The sequence below is a fragment of the Elaeis guineensis genome, chromosome 13, assembly GCF_000442705.2.
Source record: "Elaeis guineensis isolate ETL-2024a chromosome 13, EG11, whole genome shotgun sequence".
NCBI lineage: Eukaryota > Viridiplantae > Streptophyta > Magnoliopsida > Arecales > Arecaceae > Elaeis > Elaeis guineensis.
In genome coordinates, this window is record NC_026005.2 from 9,707 (window position 1) to 37,237 (window position 27,531).

General features: G+C 35.8%; 1 protein-coding gene across 1 annotated transcript; it reads left to right on the plus strand.

Moving 5' to 3' along the window:
* Window positions 1-1,484: 1,484 nt before the first annotated feature.
* On the plus strand, window positions 1,485-26,346 carry LOC105060931 (beta-1,3-galactosyltransferase 7). Its single transcript, XM_010944821.4, has 11 exons — window positions 1,485-1,746; window positions 1,911-2,010; window positions 2,110-2,168; window positions 2,276-2,478; window positions 19,507-19,570; window positions 24,725-24,797; window positions 24,903-25,023; window positions 25,116-25,203; window positions 25,291-25,416; window positions 25,498-25,607; window positions 25,691-26,346. The coding sequence occupies exons 1-11, from the start codon at window positions 1,646-1,648 to the stop codon at window positions 25,837-25,839; spliced, it is 1,194 nt and encodes a 397-aa protein (XP_010943123.1). The 5' UTR covers window positions 1,485-1,645; the 3' UTR covers window positions 25,840-26,346.
* Window positions 26,347-27,531: the final 1,185 nt, after the last annotated feature.

Sequence of the window (27,531 nt, forward strand, 5' to 3'; positions counted from 1 at the left end):
AATTAATGAGTTGAGTAAAATTTATTTTGAATCAAATTTTTAAATATGATCGATTTTGAAATTAAATATATAATTATGCATATTAATATTTGAAAGATATTGATATTATTGAATTCATATTTTGAAAATAAATTTGATTATATTTATGCATCAATTAATGATAAATTATATTTCATTATTGCAAATCATATTATCGTATGAATTATTTAGTCAAGGTATTTATTACTTATTGAACTGTCTAGCTCATTATTCTTTATTTTTTTTTTAAATTTAGATACTTGGTTACAGACATAGATATTGTCTTGGGAGTATGATTGGAAACAAAATTAATAGTATCAACATAATTTAGATTTGGATTTATTGTTATATTTTATAGGACTATTATTTGAAGTTCAATAAATATAAGAATTTTGAATTTTATTTATCAATTAGATTTGTTAGTTAATTGAATTTTAACTTTTAATTTTTAAATTATCTCCACTATAATATATTTGATATTATGATGAGATGTCTTACATGTTTGTGAGGAGTGTGTCTCATGGGTATATAGCAGTTGCCGTGATTCCTAACTTTTGAATTCTAGTCGGAGGCATGATAATTAATATTCTAGAAGGATAAATTCTTACTTTTCTAATTTTTTTTTAATTTTTCCCTTTGCTTGATGTTGTAAAATAGTTACTGCATGTTTTTGATTGCCTCACCAACAGCCATATTGAACAACTAATGCCTATATTTCACTGTTTAATTTTTGAAGCCTCAGCATATTTTCATCAATTGAGAAAATTCTTCTTTTTCCTCTATTAATAGAGTTTTTCCTATTTAAACAGTAGAGGTAAAATAAAGCTGTGCAATCCTCTGACATTTTCACTCAAAGGATCAATGTTTTGGAGGAAAAGATACAACTTTGTCTTGATTCTCTCACACATCCACGGAAAGAGAAATCATTGTTGCTATACCTGCACGTTTTCATCACCACATGACTTCTCCCTTCAGTCAATCCAACCTTTGAAATTCTCGACGCAAAATACAGGTCCCATATTGACCATTGCCATTCACAATTAGTTGCATTCTAGAGCAGGGACCAATCGGAGTCAAGCCATGCATGGAGTGAGGTAGCTCTAAACAACAAATGGTCTTTTTTCTTGCGCCCAACACGTAGCTTTGCCATGATTGATGCCTAACTTAGCGTATTTCCAACCAGTCCCGGACGATGAGATCAAGGCTCGGGGAGAGGTAGCCGGATGCTCCTATCGTCTCCTCCTTTTCGTCGCGCCACATGTCAGCAGGCAAAGCGGGGGATCCACTTCCCTCGGATATTCCTCAGATGCAGGGGGCGGTACGTTGACCGGCAGTAGCCGCTGGGTCGTCCCCTTCCTAGCCGTCTCTTTTGACGCTCTCTGCCGCTGCCTTCGTCCCTTTCTCGTTTTTGTCTTCGCCTTTCCCCACTGCTTTGGAATTTCCAAATTCCAACCAACGCGCTTTTTCTTCTCCTCCCCTTTCTTTCTCTTTTCTCTTCCCGTCTCCTCCCTTCTATCTTCGCTCCATCATTCTGTTTCCTCTCTCTTTGCCCAACAAGAAGGGAGAGAAGCGGCGGAAGGAGAGGAACAAGAGAGAAGAGAGAACGGAAGGGAAAGTAAAGAGGAAAATGAAGGCCAGGAGCACTGGCAGCGAGAGAAAAGTGTGTCTGAGATGGATTCCTATTCTCTGCATCATGAGCTTCGGCTTTGGGATGCTGTTCACAGACAAGTTCGGCTGCTTTTTCTTTTCTTTCTTCTTCTTTTATTGACCGATCTTGGTTACTTATGGTTCTAGAAAGGGTTATATTTTTTTTTTTTGGGAAATATTTGGTTTGATTTGATCTGATTTTTGATTGGGCTTGATTCATCATTGCATGGTCTTTGTCTCCGCAGGTTCTGGGCTAATCCAGATGTAAACAATCAGATCATTTCGAAGCGGCGGCGACAGGAACAAGAGCTTCAAATCATCTCAGAGAATTGTGCGACCAAACGGGTAAATTTAAGTTTTCAAAAGTTAGCTATCATTTTGCAGATTCTGCTTCAATGCAGAATGAGGTGTTCAATCTTTGGTATGGTTTCTTATTGATGTCAGAAGCCTGAGCAAGATAAGGATATAATAAGGGAGGTCACCAGGACCCATGAGGCTATACAGTACGTAGATTTATCCTGAGCAATGTTGTGGGAAAATGAATTAATATGTCTGTTAGGTTTTCGAGAGCTAAACTGGTAGGACTGTGGTGGTATTTAAATGTTATCAGATCTTTGGACAAGACGATATCTACTCTGCAGATGGAGCTGGCTGCCAAGCGGAGTTTGCAAGAGTTGCTTGGCATGGATCGTTCTCTGTCGATCTCAGCATCCAGTCATGTGAAGAAGAAGGCTTTTGTTGTGATTGGGATCAATACTGCATTTAGCAGCAGGAAGAGACGGGACTCAGTCAGAGAAACATGGATGCCTCAAGGTTGGCTTTTCTGCTACTATGCCTTATATTTCTTTTCAACTTGCAATTTTGCTTGCACAATATCTGTAGGTTGCTATCTCTCTTCTAGTTGGAATGAATTATATTGGTACTTCTAGATATGCCATGTTCTTTTACTAGAATATAGCTGATCTCCTATACTATAGTTATCAATGATCATGTGTTTCCTCTGTGAGATTTGCATCATAGGTAAAGTTATTCAGCAGTACTTCTATTTGCTTTCCTTGTGGAATAAGTTTATTGGCCATGAGTTTATGTTGGAGAATTTTTGCTCCATTTTTGCTACACAATTTAGTTTCAAATATCCGAAGCCAAATTGTCATATTATTGTTTGCTTATTTGTTCATTCAAGGCAACAACTGGATGAATGTTATGCCACAAGTCAAAGTGCGAAGGGGAGCATGATCATGTGGGAAGGATTCAAGTCCCAATGGGATGTCTCAGGAGAGGCTGTAATATAGCTGCAAGTGCTGTTGTATAGCTGTAGCCACTTTATTATAGCAGTGCAATAGGAAGAGGGCTTTAAAGGACAAAAAATAATTCTAGATTCTGAATCTGAATTTGATAAGATCTTTTAAGTCGAACTTAAGAGTCTAACGCAGGAAATAAAGCAAATTTCAGCAGCAATGTAATCTAGATTTAGATTAACAGCAACCATAAGAACTAAAAGTGAAAGGTCAACACTTGATTTCAGTACATCAACACCAAGTACATATAATTGTCCCAAGGAAACATCTAGAAATCAAATCTTTTCAAGTTTAATTATTAAAAGAAAGTGGATAGGTTTCCATGGAAGGTTAAGAAGGTCATAGATTACGATGGTTACGTAATATGTCGATTACCTTGGATGAGAAGACAAAGATTGGTGAGGTTCAAGGTTGCAACCGGTTCACCAAATGTAAGGAATCCACAACCACCAAGGTTAGCGGCACCATGGTGAGCATGAGAAGGATGAAATGCAAGAGGATGAAAGGCAAGAGGATCCAAAAGAAGTGGAGAGGAAGGAGAGATTGAACTGAGCATGAAGAAGCGACCACCAATCAGAAGATAGAGGGGAAGCCGTATGTAAAGAGAGGGGGATTTAGGATTTCTGTAAAGTCTTTTTTTTCTCTTTCTCTTTTTTTTTCTCTCTCTTCTTTAATAAAAGATAAATCTATTGGAGAATTATGTGGTGCCCACAAATCTGGATTGGCATTTTCATTTGGCTAATAATAAATAAAAAGATTTGATTTGGATTTGGGTCAATCTATCCAATTTTTCTCAAAATAATTAAGCTGGATCGAATCAAATACCACAAACAAAATAAAAAAAAATGATAACTTGATGACCAAAATAAAATAACAGCTTGATGCGCTACATCAGTTCTTTCCAATGGAAGAAATCTCGATCCCGTCGAGATAGCCTCCTGATAGCTTTGATATAGGTCCTCTCGAAGCCAGAACAACTCTACCTCTGAAATTCAGCTACTATCAGTCATCGGATGCTCTTGCCAACATATCAAATATCGGCGATGTATACCCCGACGTGTCTCAATCTCACGAACATCCAAAATCTCCTCCATGTCCTTTGATGTCATCTGTGTATCTGTAATGAAAGGTAGTGCCTTGACACCTGCAATAGTGGGTGTTTCTCCATGATACTCGAACAAATCACTCACATTGAATACTGGGGAGGTAGGTACTTTTGGTGGTAGATTAATATGATAGACATTCTTCCCCAGCTTCTAAAGAATCTTGAACGGCCCAAACTTCTTCCTATCCTACTTGCTATAACTTCTGGCTAGGAATCTCTTCTTCCTGAAATAGACCAAAATACTATCCTCACTAAAATCCATACCTCAGTGGTGTAGGTCCACTGCCGCCTTTTATGGAATCCTGCAATCTTTTGTAAACCCGTTATTGCACCTGAACCTATTTCAAGTATGACTCGACTTTCACACTAACTCTACCATGGTATGGAATGGGTGTTTGATCAAGAAAATAGGGATAGGATGGTCATAGAGGGCTTCAAAAGAGGATTTTTTTGTGGTTTTGTTGATGGAACTATTATTTGTAAACTCAGCTTGTGGTAATATTAAATCCTATTGTGTTGGTCTTTCACTGGCCAAGCATCTTAAAAGGTTGTCCAAAGATCGATTTACCATCTCTATCTGCCCATCAATTTGCAGATGATATGGGTTGCTAAAATTTAATCTATTGTCTACTTTGGTCATCAGGGTTCTCTAAAAATGACATATAGATTTAGTATGCCTATCTGATGTGACTGATTTAGGAATGCCATGCAGACACAATTTTATTGAAAAATAATTTTGCAATATGTGATGCATCGGACGTCTTTTTATAGGAAATGAAATGGGCCATTTTAGTGAAGGATCTACAACCATAAAGATTGAGTCAACATGTCGTGTAGTTTTGGGTAGGTCAAGAACAAAGTCCATGGAGATGTCTTTCCAAGGAGCAGAGGGAATAGGGAGAGGAATGTATAAGACTGTATTCTATTTTTGACCCTTAAATATTTGACAAGTCATACCCTATGCATGTTTGGCCAATAATAGCACTCTTGAACTAAGCGCAAGGTTTTATCTCGTCTGAAATGTCCCCATAAATTGCTATCGTGCATGTTTTGAATCAAGGACTCTCTCAGTGAACCCTCTGAGATGCATAACTTGGATTGCATAAAAAGGTACCTAGACTTAACACAAAAATCAAAGGACAAACTAATATTGGAAGACAAATATTTTTCCATGATAGGTCTGAAGTAAGGGTCGTCTTTTTATGGATCCTTAATAGTCTCAAGCCCTACAATCTGAAGCAGTGACAAGGAGATGGATCCTCCGACTAAGAGCATCAGCAACCCGATGGACTATACCCTGCTTATGTCTCAAGTGGAAAGTGTACTCTTGTAGAAACGCAATCCATTTGGCATGCTTCTTGTTAAGGTTCTTTTGGAAATTTAAATAACATAAGGCTTCACAGTCTGAATTAAGAATGAACTTTCGATGAATCAAATATAGTCACCAGTGCTTCAAAGCTTACACAATCGTATAGAACTCGAGATCATATGTAGAATAATGTGATCGAGTATCGTTCAGTTTCTTACTAAAAAAGGCTATGGGTCGCTTTTCTTAGGATAGCACAACCTCTATTCCTACATGTGAGGCATCACAATCAACTTCGAATACCACATCAAAGTTAGGTATGGCAAGTAAGGGTGCACTCGTGAGCCCGTCTTTAACGATTTTGAAGTTTTGTTCAACCTCAGGAGTCTAACAAAATTTTTTTCCTTTCAAACAGTCTATGATCGAGGCAATCAAGGAACTGAAATTTCAAATGAAGCATCGATAGAATGACGCAAATTTTTGAAAGCTTCAAATCTCAATTATGATTTTTGGAGTTGTCCAGTCTTGAATTGTCTTGATCTTAGCAAGATCTACTTTAATCCCATTGATAGACACAATATAGCCTAGGAAGATAACGCTATCAATTAAAAAAGTACACTTCTTAAGGTTACTTTAGATACAACTGATTTTCTCTCAAGGTCTAAAGCATTTGTCATAGATGGTTCAGATGGAGTTCAGCACTCATGCTATGGATCAAAATGTCATCGAAGTATATCACGATGAATTTCCCAATGAATAGCTACAACATTTGATTCATGGTATGCATGAAAGTGCTTGGGACATTGGGTAGTCCAAAGGCATAACCAGCCATTTATATAGTCCTTTGGTTTTGAATGCCGTTTTCCACTCATCTCCTGATCGGATACGGATCTGGTGATATCTACTTTTCAGATCGATCTTGGAGAATATCTTCGCACCCCCTAGCATGTCAAGCATGTTATATTTTACCATGATCTTGTTGATAGCACGACTATCTATGCACATCCACCATGTTCCATCCTTTTTGGGAGTGAGGAGAGCAGGCACAGCCATAAGACTCATAATCTCATACTCTCTCTAATGTAGCCCCTCTTCAACAAGTCAGTGACCAGTCGATGCAATTCTTCGTGCTCTATTGGGCTCATCCTATAATGGGCTAGGTGTGGGAGACTTGCCCCTAGCACCAGGTTAATGCAGCTGGATATCTCTCATAGGGGGTAGGCCATCAGGGAGTTCCTCTGGTATGATGTCAGAAAACTCATCTAACAGTGCTCAAATAGCCGAAAAAATCTCAAGAGTTTCGGTTGTTTCTTTTATTACTAAGGTATAAATCATAGGAGATCCTACTAGAATTTTGGCAAATTGAGACTTTTCAAGGCCATTATGGTTGCCCCTCGGTGGATGACAATTTTTGGGATAAGTCTGACTTCAGCTTCGGCTTTGATGTATTGTTGAGTGGAATCATCCTAATCTTTTTGTCGTCCTTAGTGACTATATGTATTCTCCTTCCCATCATGTATGGTGCTATAGTCAAATTGCCAAGATTTTCCTAGAAGCAAGTGACATATGTCAATGGACACTACATCGCACCAAACCTCATCGATATAAGTCTTTTTATTGAAAAACTTAACTAGACTTCGTCGCATTACTGGAACCTCATCCCCGTCCCTAAATCATGCAATTCGATAAGGTTGTGCAAGCTTCTCAATTTTTAACTGAAGCTTGTCAACCATCACTTGGAAGATAAAGTTTTTCGTGCTCTCACTGTCAATTATGATAGAGCAGATTTTTCCCACATGTTGCAGATAGTTCGAAAAAGATCGCATCATCTCCAATCATTCTTGGTAGTTTTGGATGCTACTAGGACTCTATTGATCATTAGGTTTAGTTCAATAACTTCAATAATCTCATCGAGGATCTCGCTATCTCCAATAGCGTCTTCCTCTTGCATTTCTACCTCTTCTTCTTGTTCACTCTCATCGGTATTTTCAATCAATTTGTTGTAGGTTGAAACTGTCTCAAAAGATACTTTGACCACTTATGACCCAGTTGCCTACACTTGTAACAGGTGATATTGGACTCTGGGGGGCTTAGGACCTAAAATCTCCTTATCTTCAGTATCAACAACAGGTTTTGCAGGGGATTGGGTGTCATTTTTTGAGGTTGGTTTGATTCCTACAGCGGTCTTCCCACTTGTATTTTTGAATCGGAATATTTGCCCTTTCAACTTGGACTCGGCCTTAAGTGCGTAACCATAGGCTGCATCGATCCATAGAAAATTACAAAAACTTAATTCGTCCTGAATTTGAGGGCAAAGCCTGGGAAGATAGTGAGCTCTCTGTTATTCTTTGTCTTCTTTAAGGTCATTGCAAGCCTGCAGTATATAAAATTTCTCGGTGTATTCTTGCATTGTCTTAGATCCCTGTCTAAGATTGTGAAGTTTTTGGAATAAGGTTTGTCGATAATCAGTTGAAAGAAATTTTTCTTTAAGCTTTTCTTTTATTATTTCCCAAGAGATGATTTTCTCCTTACCTTTTCTAATCCTATCATTTTGGACTTGCTTCCACCAAACTAAGGCATGACCTTTCAACTTAGCAGAGATAAACTTGACTTTTTTGTCCTCGAGAAATTCTTTCCACTTGAAGAATTGTTCTAACTTGTCGACCCAATCTAGGAAGTCTTCAGATTCTAGCCTATCCTCGAACTCACCGACATCTATCTTAATATCCTGATCCCAATATGTGGTGTTCGCTTGATGTTGGATTGGCCAGTTTCTTCTGAGAAGTAGGTTGAATCCTTCTACATCAAGGTCGCTCTTAGAATTGGTAGCTACATCCTTCCTGATGAGTCATGTTCATGGCTTCTAACATTTGTTGTATTTGATTTAGTTGGTTTTGTATATTTCTCATGCCCTTTTGTTGTCTTTCATATACCTCTCTTCAATTCCTAGGGTGTTCTAAGTGATTGTTCGTCATTTTGAGATGCTAATGGCCCTACAATGAGATGTTAATGATTTGAGAGATTTGCGGATAGCTAACAAGATGCAAGAGATAGATTTTCAACACCTTCTTTTTTAAATCTTTTTAAACAACAATGAAGTGCAGGTGAGATGAGCCCATTCAATGTACGTGCATTGATATATGGTTCTAATAATGCATCTGAATGAAAGTCTTTAGATCAGAACTTGCTCCGATACCACTTAATGTAGCTGCAAGTGCTGTTGCAGAGTTGCAGCCACTTTATTGTAGCAATGCAATGGGAAGGGGGCTTTAAAGGACAATATGCAATCCTAGATTTTGAATCTGAATTTAATAAGATCTTTTGAGTCAAACTTAAGAGCCTAGCATAGAAAATAAAGCAAATTTCAGCAGCAATATAATCTAGATTTAGATTAACATTAACCGTAAGAACTAAAAGTGAAAGATCAATAATTGAGTTCAATACACCAACACCAAGTACATATAATAGTTCCAAAGAAACATCCAGTAATCGAATCTTTCTAACCTTAATATTAAAAGAAAGTGAATTGGTTTCGATGGAAGGTTCAGAGGGTAATAGGTTATGGTGGTTATGTGATATGTCAATTATCTTGGATGAGAAAATAAAGATCGGCGAGGTTTAAGATTGCAATCGGTTCATTAGATGCGGGTTATCTACAACCACCAAGGTTAGCGACACTGCAGTGGACAAACTCCAGAACAGAAAGGATGAAAGGCAAGAGGATCCAGAAGAAGTAGAGAGGAAGGAGAGATCAATCCGAGTACGAGGAAGAAGTGACCATGAATCAGAAGATAGATGGAAAGCTGTATGTAGAGAGAGGAGGATTTAGGATTGTTGTGAAGTCTCTTTTTTTTTTCTTTTCCCTTTTTCTTTTCTTTCCCTCTTCTTTAATAAAAGATAAATTTATTGGAGCATCGTGTGGTCCCCGCAAATCTAGATTGGCATCCCTGTTTGGCTAAAAATAAACAAAAAGATTTGATTCAAATTTGGGTCAACCTCTTAAAACTTTCTCAAAATAATTAAGCTAGATCGAATCAAACACCACAAATAAAATAAAGAAAAATGATGACTTGATGAATAAAATAAAATAACGGCTTGACTTGCTGCATCACATCGGGACGGGGTACCAACCCATGTGTCGAGATAGGACCGTCCCACTGGCATTCGGGCATCTTGATCGGGGCGTCTTAAGACATCCTCTGTCCCAAGTATTGGGATAGAACGGGACAGCAACGCGTCCTATTCTATAGGAAAATCGGCATAGTCCTGTCCCATGAAATTTAAAATCTTGCATATGGCATCAAAATCTGCTTCTATTTTAGCTTTTAGTTTAGGATTTAACAAATAAACAAAAGTTAATTGTCACTCATTGTAGTCTTGTTGTTCTCAACTATGCTCCAATTTTATTTACTATTTAGTCTAATTTTGACTCGAGCATTTACTTTCACTAATTAGGTTGTTATAGCAATGGAAAAAAGGATCTTGATCTGGTGTAATTCTATTGTATGTGTTCATTTTTCTGCTCCTCAACTTTCTTCACAAAATTAAGGTCTGGCTATTGTAGCTTACCATAGTTACAGTTATTAATGTACCTCATTTCATGATTACTATTGGTTTGTCCAGTGTCATTTCAAAACTAACTTGTGGATATTATCACTACATTCTCATAAAGATATACTAGAAGTTGCATTTTTTTTTCCTCATATGGAAATGTGGTTTTGTTATAGAGAACTCTTACATTGTGTTGTGAATGCAATTTTTAATTTTCCTTAAACATTTTTTGATAAAACAGAATTTCCTTGAAACTTGAGACTGATGCATATCTGCATCACACCACTTGTTCAGACACATAATCTTATGCATAATTCAATTGTTGTGTCGATCTGCTTGTTATGCTAGCTGTCTGAAAAGCAATTGTTACCCCTACTGAATCATAGCTGAATCATAGTTGAACACCCAAGATATGGAAATATTTTTTTTCCAAGTCAAAATTGAAAAGAAAATAATTCATATGTGTTTTGGCATATAGAACTCTTAACCTGACCATGAAAAATGAAATTTTGAAAAGCTTTATGCTTATATATATTTCCAGTCTCTCACTTGTTCTAGCTCAAACTCAAAGATATGTGATATGTTTAGTCTGACATATAATATGATTGGTCTGTGTAGATCTGCTTGTTATACTAGCTTCCTGAAAATTAATGACTAACCATGTGAATTAGAGTTGAACCCCTACGATTTTGGAAAACTAACTCAAATTTGAAAGGAAAAGAATAGTTGACAGAATTTTTTATCATGATTTAAACAGTCATCACATTTTCTCTGCAGGTTAATTAATATGTTAGCCTTGGATTCAAATTAATGCTGTTATTGTCAGAAAAAAGGTGATATGAGAAGGAGAGTTTGGAGAGCACGGAGAATGATGGATTTTTAAAAGGATATATGGGCTACATGTACCCTTTGTTATAGATCCTGAATTGCAGTTTGTTAAAGGATTTGAATCCTGATAGATAAGTGAAATGGCAGCCAGTAACAGGGTGTTGGAGCTAGAAATATGCAGGCTTCATATTTCTTTGAGTGGTGTCGAAGGTGAATTAAATTTTGATTGTCATTGGATTAGAAGTTTTAAGAAAGAAATTGAGTATACCCTTCCAGTAATGCTTTACTAGGTATCAGAGCCACAAGAACAAGCCGCAGTTACTGCACTGTGACATGCTGTATACGTCAAAAGGTTTGGGTATGGAACATTGCATGGCAGCTTTAAAAAAGTTCTGATAAGCATGTCTTAAAAAACATATATATGAGGTGGTATTAACTTATTCTTGATCTCTAGGCTTCTTTTTAGCTGCTTGCACAAAATAGAAGTTAGTATTAAAATAACAGCTGATCTTTGAATCTTGATACTAGAAAGGGTTCTCATGTACTGAGAAGTGGGGGCAAGAATAAATTAGGGTATAGAAGTAAAGACTGTTCTGAATTTGTAGTTTCCTACTTTTAATTTTTTTTTAGTTGCCAATGGTGTCGTGTACTCTTTGTTGTCCCTTGTACAGCATATAAGAGGGCAAAGATACTTTAATCCCTAAAGAAGCAATAATGTAAGATATTTGAAGGGTTTAATCTACCTAAGTCTAAAATTTTATAATATTTTTATATTGTAAAAAATGACCTGTTTTAGTGCAAGTTAAATGATTCAAGATTTATAAGTATTTGTACTTTGCTACAACCATAAGAGAAAATCCTTACTCCAACTGTTTCACACCGGCTATGTTAATCAGTATGTTCTTAGCTATCATGTTGATTTCGATGATGAACATAAGTCTTATGTTCCTACTCAAGCTGCTTCATAGACTTCTAGATCTTTCTGTTTACATATCTAACCTTTTGAAACAAATCCTAGCCTCCCACTGGAACCTCCTTATCACAAATTCATACCATATTAGTTTGCCGTTAGCCACTTCATCCTTGGTAGTCAAAATCCTTGCAGTTTTTTCATTGTACTCATTTTTTAGATCTATTTTTTCTGGTTTTGGAGGGCATCCAAGTCAATCCTGTTGTATTGTGTGATCAAATATGTACTTGCTCTCTGATAATTTCCAAATATATAACCAAACGGGGGCTTAATATTTTGCTATCAGTAATTTCCTGAGCTTGAAGGCACCTGAAAATCGGACACCATCTTAGAAGCATCGATCCACTTCACTCATCCTACTCTATGAATGAGTATAATGAAAAAGAATATGGTAAATAACTGCCTAATAAAAATCTGGAAAATGAAAGAACAGGGAAAATTAGGTAAAAAAAAAAAGAATGGAAAAATATGGTATAATTGTTTAATTCACTTCATATTTAACATATATAAAAAAACAAGTATAATGAAAGAACTGCAAGGCATAAAAGAACGAGTATAATGAAAGAACTGAAGGCTTGCACCTACCGAGGATGAAGTGGTGAAGGACCACCTATTATGGTATGAACTTGTGAATTGAAAAAAAATGGTATATGTCCATTCATTGGTCTCAACCCTGTCTTAGTGGTATGTGCTTGGACTAGTGAGGCCCATGTCAAGAGCAAGACTGATATTCTTCATATTAATGTGTCCATTCTCAGGTACAACCAATTGTAGACAATGATCATGCTAAAAGAAATACTTTGACTATCAATCTTGTTGAGATTACTTTTTGTATTTCTGTTTTGACTAATATTGCATTCAGATACTTTGTTCTAATTTCAGAAATTTAACTTGTATTCTGCAGAGTATCTTATCTAAATTTAGCTAGAAATTTAGTAAATTTATTTCCATGGTTTAAATTTGCTATGCTAGCTTGTGCTGTATGGCATGTAGGGTTTCAGCAATATATGACTACTGTAGGGTTATTGACTCATGTGTCACTGTATGTCATTTGCATTCATCTGTGCAAATACAGGAATATGTGCCTTTGTCTTGTGCATAACAGATTGACTCTGGTGTTGGTTTGTGTTTGTCTTTGCCAAAGCATATTGGTGTAGTGCACATTGGCACAATTCCATGATGTTTGCAGTGAGCCCTAGCACATTGCTAGGTATATGACCACATGGCTTAGCACACTGTATGGCATTGCACAATGTCAGTGTGCAATATGAACCAGCTTGAGTATAGTACTTTGATCCCTGTTATTATCGAACAAGTTTCATTGTGTTTGACATAAACTGTGCCATGTTCTCTCAATATCGCTGATACGGTGCTTTGCACTTTTGACTCTTATCATGTGATCATCATAATCCATAAAATTTTCATGGTGAGTTTTGTTGCCTACTTAACTTTTGATATGTTATAAAGTTTTTTGTTCCTTGTTGTGTCACTACATTTAAGTACAACTAGCTTAAAACCCGTGCGATGCATGGCATGTGATAATTTTTTCTTGAAATAATATTTTTATAAATTAAAAATCCAACATAATATAAAAGACATCATAGATGATATCAAATGTTTTAAATGAAAATATAAAGTCAAATTGTTTAAATAACATGATAGTAAGAACTAACATAATCTTTTTTCTCTTTTGCTGATAGAGAAATCATTCTTTGAATCAATATTTTCAGCATCAGTTATTTCAGAATCCTCATCATTAAGCAGAGCACGACCACTTATTTGCGTCCTGCGCACATCTCTTTTCTTCATAGTCGTATCAATATTAGGAATTTTATCCTCATCTACTTCAATCTGCAAAAAAGGATTTAGTTATCAATTATTAGAATAAAATATATAAATACAATCATCCATATGTAAAAGAATAAAAATACATCACTCACAATGTATTTTTCTTGATTTATCTTGTCTTCTACTTCATTGTATGCATCATTCAAAATTATTTTAAGAACAGTGTAGTTTAATCCTTCTTCTTTGAGATTGTATTCATCAACTTTAATTTGAAAGATATAATTTTTTTTTCATAATTTTTTTGATTTACAAGGAAACAATAGAATCATCATCTTTCTGCACGAAGAGAAATACATGACTCGATATCATCAAGTAATTTATTGGATGAATAAAATATAAAATATATATTATATATATCTTATACATGCATAATTCTTTAACTGATTTGCCTATTAACCATTGAGCAATTTTATCGAAAAGAATAAACGATGCAAATCTGGTATAATCCTCCATATGAAATTATAATTCGTATCTAAAGAATAGGAAAGAATAAAATCAAATTAAAATTTATTATAAAAAAATTGTAATGGACATAAGTAAGAGATGTGATATTAAAATATCTAATATATATATTTTTTTCTTTAATGATCTAAAGTATATATTTATCTTTTATCGATAAATTCTAAGTACCAAATACGAAACAAATCTAATAAATTTTTTAACCCACGTAATCTCAATAGAATTGAACCCTCCAAATTCTTTCTTAAGATGCAAGCTGGGGATTGCGAACTTTTAAGGTTATTAAAGAACACATGATGCTTGCATAAACATTCGGAGATTCCACCTTTTCTTTTCATGTAATTTTCCTATATCTGCTTTCTTTTTCTTTTATTTCAGATATCAAACCTTTTTTTGTCTTTTCTTTTCTTTTCTTTCCTTTTCTTTTCCTTTCCCCTTTTTTTCTTCTTTTCTCTCTTCCTCTTGTTTTCTTCTTCCTTTTTTTTCTTCTTAAAACAGAGGAAGGAGTCGTAGGCCAACCCCCCTCCCAGCGACCCAGCATTCATCGGCCTCCCTCATCCCATGAGCCATGCCACCCTCACCTTCTAGAGCCCACACTTGAATTCTGGCCTCCTCATTCACATTGGCTGCTTGTTGTTGGGAAATCCTCTCGACATTCGCGGCCCCATCATCGGGATCGACCGCATCTCATCAAGAAAATCCCTCTAAATCTTGGCTTTTCTTTCTTCCTCTCGTTTTCTTCTTTTTTTTTTCTTCTTGAAATAGAGGAAGGGGTCTTAGGCTGACCCCCCCTCCCAGAAACCCAACGCTCGTCGGCCTCCCTCATCCCGTGAGCAATCGTGCTCGAATTCCGGCCTCGTCCGCATCGACTGCTTGTCTCTCCTAGGCTTGAACCCGCACCTCCTGCATTGCCTCCGACCTCCGCCTCAAGGCTTTTGAACTCCGGCGCCTCCCCCTCAGCCGACTCGAACTCCGGTCATGCCCATTCTATGGGAAGAATGGGAGGTGGAAGGTTCTTAGCAAAAAATGGGAGAAAACCAAATGAAAATCCTCCCACGGTTTCAATCCACACAGCAAAAAGGTTTCTATCCACGTGTCAAATGGAGACAAACCAACGCGGTTGCTCTGTTTTCATATATATATATATATATATATATATATATATATATATATATATATATATATATATGATGATTCCTCAAGTCATGTGCATGTTGCTGACCTTTAGATTTTCTTGGGGTTTTATTGTTAATCCAATATTATGATGTACCACCAGATTTCATTATTGGCTTGGTTAAATTTCAAACTAAAATAAATATATTTTCTCCTTTTAATTCTACTGCCATATTCATGGACTCACTTCTGTTCTGGCTCTTATCATACTTTAATTACTTTCTTGTATTGTGTGGTTCACATTCTTCAGCTATAAATTTTTGTCTTTTTTTCCTTAGTAGAGGATATCTACATTTAACATTTCTGATTAGTTCTCTACATGATTGGTAAAATATTTTGAGAAATAAGTCTATGCTGAAAAACTGGATGAACATATGTCCTGTTTTTGAAACTCCTATGTCACAAAGATTTTCATTTTTTTTCTCTTCCTAGAAAATTCTTTGCACCAATTCATCCATCTCCTCCTAAAAGTGCATCCATTGTTTTTCCATTAATCCTATTTTTGTCCATTCTACTCAAGTTGCTAAAATAATAGCTATTTGCCAATTAGTCATCATATTCATATCCAATATTTCTTCTATATTTATATCACTATTATTGTGATTCTAGTTCCCCACATGCATGGACATATTTATCACAAATCTCCTTTGTTTTTCCTCCTTTTCATTTTTTATCTTTTAATCATGCAATTTTGCCATGCTTTCTTATCATTGCCTCAACTAGTTTATCTTTTCTGTTGCAGCAATCATATGGCAGATCAGAATTTATTTTTCTAATAAACTATCTCTTTTAACTGCATCTAGGCATCATTTCTGCTGCAACTATTTCTTAAACATATATCACCATGTTCAAGTTCTGTTATTGCATGTTGACTATGAGAAATTTGCCAGCCAATCAATGTTTTTTTCTCTGAATGACCAATCTTAGCTGTTTCAAATTGCTTACATTGGCACCGCTAGCCTGTTGTGGCCTTTTTCTTAATGTGCACCCCGTCCCATACAAGGATCATTCTAATATCTAAAAGGATAATTAATATATATTTAATAATTTTTGTTAATTTTACCAGAACTAGGTGTTGGTTTTCCACATTTTCTGCATCAGCATGGTACCATTTGACTTGTTCTATCTTGGCTGAACAAAGTTAATGGAAATTTACTAATAAGAAAAATGAAGAGCAAGTTAGATGTTTAGCATTGGTCTGAAGGCTACTCTGTTGTGGTATCACTTAACTAGTTCCTGGGATTGCAAGACCAATGTCACATAAGTTTGCACCTGATGCTTGGTATGTTATGTGCCTTTTATACATTTTTTGAAAGAGAAGCATATTTAAATCTTTTATCACATTAATGTATAGTTTCATAATCTACCAATATATATATATATATACATATAGATATGTGTGTGTGTGTGTGTGTGTACATACATACATATATATATATGTATGTACGCATATATATATACATATATATACATACATATATATATATGTATATATATATATACGTACATACATATATATATGTATGTATGTATATGTGTATACATATACATTCATTCATATATATATGTATGTGTAAATGTGTATACATTTACACACATACATATATGTATGTATGTATATATACAGACACACATACATATATATATATATGTACGTACATGTATACATATATATATGTATACATACATATACATACATGTACGTGTGTGTACACACACACACACACACACCACACACACACATATATACATACATATATATATACATATATACATACATACATATATACATACATATATATATACATATATATATATATATACACAACACAGACACATACATATATATATATATACATACATACATATACATACATACACACACACACACACACACACATATATATATATACATACAGATACACACACGCGCGCGCACACACACACACATATACATACATGTACATACATATATATATATATCTATCTATACATACACACACACACACATTTACATACACACACGTATGTATACATACACACACACGCATGTATACATACATACATACGTATGTATGTGTGTGTCTACACACACACACACACACACGTATGTATGTGTGTGTATATATATATATGTATGTATGTATGTATGTATACATACATACATACATATATATATATACACACACATACATACATACATACATAGATACATACATACATATATACATACATACATATATATACATACATACATCCATACATGTATGTATGTATACATACATACATGTATGCATGTATACATACATGTATGCATGTATACATACATGTATGCATGTATACATACATACATACATATGTATACATAAATACATATGTATGTATGTATATACACATACATATGTACATAGATACACATACATACATACATACATACATACATGTGTGTGTGTGTGTGTGTGTGTTGTGTGTATACCAAGCATCAGGTACAAAGTTATGTATAATATTGTTGTTATGTAAGTTGATAGAACAATTTACTGGGATCAGGATGGCATCTTAATTCATTAGTCAGGATCAGACTGGATTTCATGGATCAATGTTTGTCTTCTTCTTCTTCTTTCCTCTTCTTTTCTCTTCACAAAATTTGAATAGATATCTAGAAAGTAAGAAAAATAGAATAGTTGCAGACTGTAAATTAGAGAGGTATAAGATTCCATCATAGAGAAGTCTAGTTTCTACCTGCATATGCTTATGCATAGCATGGCCAAAGACCGACACCATGTCTTGTCAATTAATGTGGTCATATGCTGCCACGTAGACCAACTGCATACCATACTCTGGGGCAAAGGGTTCCTATCTCCATGCAGAGATAGAATCATGAAATGAATAACTAGATATACAGTATGTTATCGTAATTATTATATTTACTATTCAAAATTTCCTCAGTTCCTAAGAAAATTTCACTGCACAAGGTATTCTTCTGCCTCACCCATGAGTTAACCTGCTAAGTTATCCTGATTGTGACTTTTTCCTCTTTTGTGAACAAAACTGAACGTGGTTTTTAATTAATAAAATATTTATAAAATTATTCTATTTGTGTTTGAAATTTGGTTGGCTGTTCTGAAGCCCATTAGATACGTATAAAATTGATGTGTGTTTTATCTGAGTCTGCATTAAGAGCAATTAACCTGCATACCCAAATTCAGCAATATGATAATTAAACTAATATGTAATGTCTTTTTATGATCATGTGTCTTCTGTGTCAGCATGTGCTGAGTGTTCATGTTATGATATTGTATGTATACAATCCTGGCAAATGATACAAGCATATGATAAATTTATTTTTGGTTCCAGCATCACTAATTACTAATTTAGATAGTAACAAGAATACAAAATCAAATCATTTACATAACTGCATATATTTTGGACGTGATAAAATTTCATGGAATGCCTAACCATCTTTATTGCAAATTTGCAATATTGGGTAATAATAAAAGTAATCTGGATATAATATTATGCTTGTATCCAACTGATTTATCACCCTACACATTTGGGCACCTCTAAGTGTATACAATTTCATATTCTAAAGGGAGATAATAATTCATACTGTACGTATTATTGTAAGTAAATTATCTGTAAAAATTATTTTCATCATCTATTATTTATATTGGATAATATGCTGCCAATATGGTAGCTTCATACCAAATGCCATTCTTATTGTGGCAATGGAAGCTATGAATGCAAAAACTGTTTGAAGGGTGGTCTTGTTCAGTGGACCCTCATTACAGGCATTTTTAGTTATAGACATTTTTCATGTTTTCATATGTGGCATGGAAAGTAAGTGTAATCGTAACTAACAAGTCTTGCCCATCTTCTCTCAAGAAACAAGTGTTACCCATCTAATTAGGGCCAGCATTATGAATCATGGTAAATCCATTGAAGTTTGAGAAGCTCATTCAACTTTAAACAAAAGAGGAGTCTTAAGATGAAATCTAGAATAGTGGTTGTGGTTTAAGGAATTTAAAGTTATAACTTAAGGCTATGTAACTAGAGATAACCCTCCGAATTGCCTATGAACATTGAAAAGAGTAATTAACAAAAACAGAAGGGAGGCAAAAAAGCAGCATAGAGGACTGCACTTTTTTTTTTTTTTTGTTATTGTTATTTTTTATACATTGGTTATCTCTTTTTTTTTTGTTTTGCCTTTTTATCTCTTGAATCATTATTGCTCAAGGGAATAACCTAGCTTGTTGTTTAAATGTGACATTACAACATCTAATGCATTACTTTTCTATTTAATTAGGTGAGAAGCTTCAACAGCTGGAACGTGAGAAGGGCATTGTTATCCGATTCATGATCGGTCATAGGTACTCCATAGAGTAGGACCCTTATAATTCGTCCATCTATTGGGACATGAACATGAATAATATGTCCTTTCTGTTTTCCAATATGCCATATGCCATGTACATGCATTATATCATGATTTTGTAGTTGAAATTTTTAGATCAAAAATTGGCATCCTGGTGCATGTCAATCCTGCCATCATGCATTTTGGGGAGGGTTAGATATATGCAACCTTATCCCCATGTCTAGAGAGTTTGTTTCCATATTTCGAACTCATAGTACCTAGGTCACAATGGAGCAACCTTATTGTTGCACCAAAGCCTGCCTTCACATTTTTAAATCAAATCCAATTTACAAATTCTCGCATTATACTTTTCACTATTTTACTGTTGTTGTGCCTCATTATTTTATTACCTGACATCATTGTCATATTCTTAATATACTTGTTTTAAATTTTCTGCATCATTAAACAAATAAATAAAGCTGATCTTGAACTGTGTATTCTAATTTTGAAGCATGTTTAGGTTCAGAATGCTGTCAATATAATTGAAGAAACTCTGAAAAAAGTACTGATGTCATTTCTCTAATGTTTAGCTAGTCAGAAGATGTATATGTTGCATACGGACGAAGAAAATTTGTGAGGGCAGCAACTTCCTCATGAGCACACAGGAAGGAGTCGAATTTGTATTGCCCTTTAATGAAAGATGTCTGAGCACAATCAACATGCTCATCAATGACTAGTGCCAGGCAGTTCAAAAGGCCTTTCTGAAAATTTCGAGGATGCCATGAATGAGTATGATAGGTCTGAATTCATGAGGGCAGCAACTTCCTCAAGTTTGGGGATAAGAACAAAGAATGCATAGTTGAGTGTATCCAAGTACAAGGATCGCTGCCATATTTCACGAAACAAAAGAGTTAAATCCAATTTGATGGTTTCCTGAAAACATTGGTGAAACATTAGTGGGAAACCATTAGGGCCTGATGCTTGATCTCCATCAAGGCCAAGTACAGTATCATGGATTTCCTCCAAGAGTGATGATTAGCAGGGTGGGGAGAAAAAAGCGTGCACCCATCAATATCCAAGGACTCAGGTCAGGGAGGCTGAAAAAGCTTAGAGAAGGAGGAATACAATGCAGAGGCAATATCATCATACAATAAGGATCTAGTCATTCCAAAGGATGCAAGAGATGAAATTGATGCGATGCTTGTTATTAGCAAGGCAATGGAAGGAGGTGTTATGACGTCCTTTAATCCATCGAAAGTAGGAAAACTTGTGCCAGAGAATCTCAACTTTGAAGAGGATGGAGTCAGCTCTTTATACAATTCATCACAGAGCATCGTTCTTTGGAAGAGTGGCCGGTTTCTTCTTGTTCTTCTTCCTTCTTTGAGATTTAGATAGTCGGTAAGGTCAAAGAGCTGCTTCTTTTCTTCTTCAAGGTTATCAATGTTTGAATTGGCCCAGCATTTGAAGGTCCAGTGGAGCTTATTTTGTGGACCTAGGTTGCAGATGTTGACTTCCTTCTTGGTCTTTCCTCTTGGCAGTTTTTGACAACTTCTACAAGAGATGGTTCCTCAAATCAGAATGCCTCAAATTGAAAAACCTTTCTCCCCAGTGCAGTAGACATGGCGTAGCAGCCAATTGGGGTGTGGGGGGAGAGAGGGTAAGGAATAGCCATTTAGAGAGCCTCTAGGTACATCAAGTCCCATTTAGGAGTGATTAGGAACTGATCGAGCCTTGCTAGGGTTGCAAACTCTCTATGGTTGGACCAAGAAAACATCTGGCCTTTTAAGCGCAGATCAATGAGGTAATGCAAACATATAAAGGATGCCAAGTCATAAAAAACTTTATGACTTACCTAATCTTTATCCTACTATTTGTTAAAGTAGGAATTAAAACTGATTCTGAAAATTACCTAAAGTTCTTGCAAACAGAGAAAAAAAAAAACCTAAAATGTCATGAGTTATTTTTGCCAAAATTCACTTCTGCTGTGCACGTCTCATCCCTAGGTTTTTCTTAATTATCTATATTTTTATGCTTGACCATTGGATGTTTAGGATTTGATTGTAGAGATCAAACAGGGACCTTTCTACGATAACATCACTATTGTTTTGGTACCTTTTGAGCTATAGTCGTAAAGCTTTTGATCACTTGATCATGTGCACCGGTGGAACTGCGAAATTAACAATGAACATATCATGGCCATTGAATGATTGAAAGTATATTCCTTCATTGATTTACAACTTCAGAATTACATCTTCAAAAACTTCATTCTTCTCAACTAAGTTCTTTAGGAATGGTGTGTCTTCAACTACAATCTCTCGATTGAAGGATCATCACTTCTAGGAGTATTTTTTATGCACAAATTTTCAATCACTAGAATGCTGTCGATGGATCTTCATCTGCAATACTTTTTCATATGTGATTTTTTTAGATAGTTGGATTTGTGGTTCCAAACAGAGCTATTTCTTTGGAAGCTTGCTTATGATGGCTGGAGGTCAGAGATGATGAAACCAAATAAATGCACTATCCAATGCCTTAGGCTACAACAATTGCTTGCAACAAAGTTTTGAGCGATGCTGAATCATTTTTCATATCATTATGTATCTGCCAAAAGCCCTTCCCATATTTGACGTGCTGATGGGGAACATTGGTCTTGAAATGTAATTCCTTGTTTGATAACATAACGAGAAAGAGAGGATAGAAAGAAGATTGAGGAATGGAAGGACAAGGTAATATCCTTTAGGTCTGACATTCTATTGATGTAGGACCTATTGAGCAGGGTTCATCATACCACCTAGAACACCCTGGTTCAACATGGATGGATTAGCATGGTTCCACCCCTTGGTTCGACAAACTGGCGAGAGAAGGGGAGCGGGAGAAGGAAATAAAGGAAGAGAGAAAGGGAGGGAGGGAGAGAAAGAGGGAGAGGGATAGGGGAGGAGAGAGATGCTAACAAGGGGAGAGAGAGAGAGGGGGCTTGGAAGCTGTCCTTGCCTCCTTCGCTCATCTGTAGGCCCCACTAGATGAAACAAGGGCTCGGCTCCAAATTTTTTTTACCCTTCTTTAAGTGTGCCAACTTCACTTAAAGAAGGGCAAAAAAAATTTGGAGCCGAGCCTCTATTTTGTTCGAAACAAGGGCTTTGCCCAGTGGATTTTGTGAATGCAGAGAAGAGGAAGGCTTCCGAACTGCCTCTGTCTCCCTCTCCTGACATCTCTCTCTTTCTTCCCCTTCCTGTCCCTCCCTCTCCCTTTTCCTCTGTTTCCTTCTCCCGCTCCTCTTCTCTCTCTGGCTCCTCTTTCTCAGTACACAACAAATCAGCATGGCACAGTACTGTACCATACTGTCGGGAAACTGGTGCCAGTATCACCGACCTTGCGATTGAGGATGCCTTATGATGGTGTAGGTTGGCCTTGGAAAGGGATTTAGTTTGGGTTAGGGCTGATAAGATTATTTACTATCAATCTGTATATGTGACAAACTGATAAATTTTGAGATTAAAGGCAAATATAAGGTCATAAAAGGCCTACATTCGTGTTTTGTGACGGGGAAGGGTAAGGAAATAAGGTTCTAAAAGGGTTTAATCTAAATGAGATTGTCTATAGTTGATTGATATCTAAAACTTGGGAAATAATTCTTGTGAAAATACAATAAAATGATACTAATTTAGATAAAAGCTTAATTTTTTTGGGGTGGGGGTGGGGGTTAGATTGGAGGAGATAAGAAGGGGGACCTAGCCTAAGTAAATCCTGTTTGTCTTACTTTCAAAAGAAATCATGCAGAATGATTTTTGATCTAGACGAATAGGTCCTTCTATAGACTTTTCATGACTTCCTACAGCCTCTTGAGAGCTGACAAATCTTCTCTGAAATCCTTCCAAAAAAGGGGAGAATTTGAAACTCCATGTAACCTTATACTGAAGGACATCTAACACAACTAAATCTCAAATTATAACAACTTTATGACTTATGTAATATTTTTCACACCAGTCATACTTAAATAGGACTCAAAACCAACTTGAAAAATTACCCATTTAAAAAAACTTCTGAAAATATAAATGTATTAGTTGATTAATTTTTATTCATCATTATCAGTTATGATCTGAGAAATGGATCCGACAACCAAGGTTTATGTTTTCTTAGGGAAGCATATAATGGCTTGGACATAACCAGTGTTTCATTTGAATAGTTCTAGCTGAGACAGGCCTAAAATAGAATATAGTATTTCAGATTTGTAAAGCAAGGATGAAACTCACTTTTATGAAATTTAGAAATATTTAAATATTATGAAAATGATTTAGGAAGGTGTAAGCATCTTTAAGTATTAGTTCGATTTTTAGATATCTGATGACAGTTCAGTATCAGATGTTTTCATGAAATAATAAAGATAAAAATCTACATAAATTCAAACATTTATAAAATGAAAAGACTTAATAATAGCTAACAGTATTGAAATTATATAATGCCTGATATAACTTGTCAGGTCATTCCTGTACACTTCGCACGTAACCCATCTGCATTGCAGTAACCTTGCAATGCAAGAAGTTGAATGGAAATACCATTAAGAGCTCTTTCAAATATTAGAAGTTTAGAACTGATATTCATGCATAACATACAAAAATCTGAATTTAAGAACTTGAATAGAAATGCCAGTTGAGCTCTTTGCATTCTTTTAATGTATATTGATTGTTCTTAGAATTAGTTAACTTACGTCCATTTTAATGTGGACTTTCTGAATTTTTTGGAGCAAAATCTGAGGCAAGTCAAAGTTTCGTAATTTCTGTTATGTTAGTTTACCAAACATGGAATAGACAAAGGTGTCGTCATGGAAACATACCATGCGGATAAGCTCTTGTGCATTCAAACAGGCCTAAAGGGGAATCCAAAGTTCTAGTTTCACGGAATGATGAATTTATTGTTTGGCTATTTTGTTATTTGTATTTTTACCACTAAATTTAAACAAGCGAGGGTGAAAACTTTGCTTATTTAATTGTAATTTAAATTGTTTATCTGAAAGCAGAACCTTAATTTAATTATCCTTTTTTTGTTCTATATGAAATCTTCATTTTCCTTGTCTTTTTTGAAATAAAGTGATATCGTGTGAAATTCATCTTTATATCACGTTTTCTGTCCTTTCCCCCATTTTATTGAAAGACTAACTGTAACCATTCTTGCACAGTGCCACGTCCAACAGTATTTTAGATAAAGCTATAGACTCAGAGGAGGCTCAGCACAATGATATTCTGAGGCTGGTAAGGTGTATTCTTCTCAGTATACTACACGGTTATGTCCTGAAACTCTTCCCAACTTAATAGCTATGGTCTAGATCTGCCCTGACTCTGTTGCCTGTCTCACAGGAGCATGTTGAAGGGTACCATGAACTATCTGCAAAAACAAAAATATTCTTTTCCACTGCGGTTGCAATATGGGATGCTGACTTTTATGTCAAGGTGGATGATGATGTTCATGTAAATCTAGGTATGTACATGGACTGTCCATTTTTTTAATTTGTTAACTATTGAAGTCTACTTGTGAATGACATATGCTGGTACCTTTTATATATAATACAGGTATGTTAGCCACAACTCTTGCTCGGCACAGATCAAAACCAAGAACCTACATTGGGTGTATGAAGTCTGGGCCAGTCCTCTCTAATCAGTAATACTTGTATCTTTTTCTACAGTGTGGTCATTACAAAAGCAGCAATCTATAGAATGCATGTGAATCATTTCATCTGTACTGTAGGAATGTGAAATATCATGAACCTGAATTCTGGAAATTTGGAGAGGAAGGGAACAAGTACTTCCGCCATGCTACCGGGCAGCTTTATGCTATATCAAAGGATTTGGCTACATACATCTCCATCAACCAGTAAAACAGCACAACTAACTCAGATAGCCGGGCTTGATTAAAACATGGAATGATCTTGATGCGTTGCATTAATGCTTGCAGGCCTATATTGCACAAATATGCCAATGAGGATGTATCATTAGGTGCTTGGTTTATTGGACTGGATGTGGAGCACATTGATGAGAGGAACATGTGCTGTGGAACTCCACCAGGTTTTGTTTCCTTCCTAGTTACTAGAATCAAGGATTTTGAAAATTCCATCCTTTTTAATTACTTGTCTCTTGCCTTTCTCCAGACTGTGAGTGGAAAGCTCAGGCTGGAAATGTATGCATTGCATCATTTGACTGGAGTTGCAGTGGGATATGCAAATCAGTGGAGAGGATAAGGGATGTCCATGCTAAGTGTGGTGAAGGAGATGGTGCTGTTTGGAATGCTTTTTTCTGAAGGTGTATTGAGGTTGCTCAATTATGGGTCAAAAGACTTTTTGTTCCTGATCTTTTGAAAGAGCACAAATTAGAAGCGTCTCATTAGAAAATGTACTACAATGCAGTTTCAGGTTCAAAGTTAAGATCATGATGTGCCTCTTGAAAGCATCCTGTGAAAATTTCCTGTTGTTAGCAAAAAGAATCTTCATATTTGCATGATGCTTGGGAAGTGCAAGGATACTTCTGAGCCCCATAGTTGATCACAGACGAAAAAGGCTTGGACTGTCCTGGGTTTCAGGACATTGTTTCACGGGCTAAATTTTCTGTTCAGAAATTTGGCGAGGGCTCGGAGTCTAGGATATAGAATGTGAATATTGGTTGTGGGCTACCCATTTACTGGAAGTTACTGTGGTTTATATCCAATTGATTTCTTTTCACGATTCATCTGAATGTTTTGTATAACCATATTCTGTAAACTATATATGAAATTCTCTTATTTAAGATATTTAGGTGCAGTTTTCCCTCCCTTTCTTTCTTTCTTCCTTTTTTTCCCAAATCTTATTTTGAATGGCTGTTACTAAAGTTTCTGGGCTTGGGCAAGGCATGTACTACAATATTGTAAGTAACAATTCTTTCCTGTGAGAAAAATTATTCTATGATAAAGGAACCATATGCAGGCAGAAACAAGTTTCAGTTGCTTTGGCAGACTTCAGCACATGTAAAATGAGACATGTTAACTGGAATTCTACAGATGATAATCTGCAAGTAGAAGGATTTCAAACCTGGAGCCCATTTAACACCTCAGACAAAATCGTTATAAGGTTGATTGTTTGGATGAGTATCTTACCCCATAGCTGGAGAAATTATTAGGTAGACTCATTACCTAATAATCTCTCCCATAGGTGAGGAAGTGAACAGTCCATTTTTTCTAAAGAAACTAAAACTGGATAATACTCCCATTATGCGAGTAATTCATGCCAAGTACAAGGATAAAGAAAAGGCTTTACTTGTCACAAAATATAATATGAAAATAATACGCCAATATGCTCTATTAGAAAATAGTTAAAGATGTAAAACATACTCTAGATCCACATGTACATCGTCGAGCGTCGTAATGAGACAACTCCGATCATAATGTGCAGTCTCTCTTTAAAAACATTGAAAAAGTGGCCCAAAGTGAAAACTTGTGAGGACGTCATGAGTTAAAGCGGTAGACATATTTGATCGAGTGAAAAATTGGAAGGACACAAAGTGAATGAAAACTAGAAATAATAAATTGGGCATAGATGAAAACCTAGAAATAATAAATTGGGCATAGATGAAAACCTACAAAGGTACACAATGGGTCATGCCAAGCTGGCAATCACCTTCAGAGGAATGCTAGGTTGTCACGTCTCGAAATTATCTATTCAATATCTGGGTCTGCCTCTCCACCATTCCACTCCAAGATGCAGAGATTGGTCTTTCATTATTGAAAAAATTTCAAAGCGGATAGCGAGCTAGAAGAGAAACACCCTATCTCTAGCTGGTCGATTAGTTCTTTGTAATGCTGTGTTAACCACAATCCCAATCTATTGGATGTCGGTCTTTCATCTCCCGGCAATGGTGGTTCGGCAAATAAATAAGCTATGTAGGGATTTTGTATAGAATGATTGTCAAAAGGACAGCCGGGTTAAATACCTGGCAAGCTGGAACTTGGTATGCAGGTCTA